Source organism: Hipposideros armiger, unplaced genomic scaffold, assembly GCF_001890085.2.
Source record: "Hipposideros armiger isolate ML-2016 unplaced genomic scaffold, ASM189008v1 scaffold_591, whole genome shotgun sequence".
In the NCBI taxonomy this organism is placed as follows: Eukaryota; Metazoa; Chordata; class Mammalia; order Chiroptera; family Hipposideridae; genus Hipposideros; species Hipposideros armiger.
In genome coordinates this window covers 1,037,682-1,039,342 of record NW_017731941.1, presented here as the reverse complement: position 1 = coordinate 1,039,342, position 1,661 = coordinate 1,037,682, and the positions used below count along the sequence as shown (strand labels likewise).

General features: G+C 36.9%; 1 protein-coding gene across 1 annotated transcript in view; it reads left to right on the top strand.

The window, feature by feature from the left end:
* CHMP5 (charged multivesicular body protein 5) overlaps nucleotides 1-1,423 on the top strand; it is a 14,544-nt gene extending 13,121 nt beyond the window's left edge. Inside the window, exon 8 of the mRNA XM_019624490.1 lies at nucleotides 718-1,423. Within this exon, the coding sequence (XP_019480035.1) occupies nucleotides 718-768 (51 nt within the window). The 3' untranslated portion in view covers nucleotides 769-1,423. The remainder of the gene's footprint in view (nucleotides 1-717) is intronic.
* The last annotated feature ends 238 nt before the right edge of the window (nucleotides 1,424-1,661 follow it).

Sequence of the window (1,661 nt, the reverse complement as noted above, 5' to 3'; positions counted from 1 at the left end):
GCGGCTGCTCAGCTCGGGCTGGACTCGAACCGCTGTTGCTCAGAGCTCAAACTCTTGAGTGAGCTCTTAACCAACTGAGCCACTCGGCCGGCCCTGCGTAGGTTGCTTTTTCTCAGCACACCTGAAATAACTTCTATTAATGCTATCATAGCCCACTTTTTCAATTCTCTGAAGCATCTATTTTATTTCCACTTCTAGAAGGTCACAGATTCCTGAGTTAAATGTGCTGTTGGGATAGCTTTCTTAATTGATAGTGGTATCACTACCTATAAGTTTGTAGGACACTATGATAATGGAAGTGACTACCTATCCTGGGGCACTGCTCCTTCCAGGATTTGGGAGGCTATACAAGGTAATTATTCACTTGAGGGATCAGAGTGAATGTGGGAGTCTGGAGGCAAGGACTAACTCCTCAGCCTTTCCTCCTGGACCCTCCCAACCCCCTTTTCTCCTTTCTAGATTTACACTTAAGTTTCTCCTCCCTTACTCTTCCTTTACCCTGCAAAGGACCACCACCCCTTTTGATCCCTTCCAGTTCTTTTTCCATCACTTCCCGCTTTACCTTTCATAAAAAAGCTCACTCTCATCTTCTGAGTGGTATTTTGGTTTTCATTGATTAAACACTTGGAGTTGAGTTTTGACTACTAAATATTTGTAATCATTTGTTTTTTAATCAATTGAGAAATAGTGGCACTAAACATTGCTTCCTTTTTACAGGATGGAGTCCTGGTGGATGAATTCGGATTGCCACAGATCCCTGCTTCATAGACTTCCATCATTCAAGTACATCGTGTAAAATAAACACATATCTTGGGACTAGGATTTTTATCTTTGCAAATTTACCATAACAGATTAAGGTTTCTTTCCTTCCTTTGAAGGAAAAGTTAGCTACATTGTTCTTTTATTTTTTTTTTTTGTTGTTAAGAGACTTCATTGTTCCGGGGATGCTTTCTTCATACTAAATTTTTATTCCTTTTCTCTTATGCAAGACTAACTTACTTAAAAGTATCAGTGGGTATATATGCTTTCACTCCTTAATAATAATTTGAGATAAACCCAACGAAGTGGGAATCTTTAAATTTTATGGTAATATAACTCCACAATTTCAAATTGACCTGATAAATTGATAAGGCAAAGATGAGATTACTGAGACTGTTCATATTATGATTGAAAACCATTTTCTATTGTGGTATTATAGGTTGGTTAAAGTGTTGGCATTTTTTGATGAGCTTTGCTGTGTCTTGTGAGTAAATCATTACTGTGTCCAATATTGGAATGGAGTTATCACTATGTCGTGAGTGGACATTTTGATTCTATGGTTCTCTCAGTATTACAGCTTGACTTGTAATCAATAATGAATATTTCTTGATATTTAATGTATAGGACATTTATTTATACTCAATAAATATTTTTCAAAAGGATATAATTTTAATATCACTTCAGTCTAAAACCTCTACTGCAGAAACCAAATTTAATATAATTTTAATGTTGATTCAGCCTAAAAATTGCACTGCAGAAATCTGTTTACCCAGTGGCATTGTGGTATAGAGGAAAGAGCAAGGAACAACCAGGCTTGGGCCCTGGGCCTGCCATTTAATAACTACTAAGTAGTCTCACTTCTCTAAACTTCTATTTCCTTATTAGTAAAATCACGCTTACCT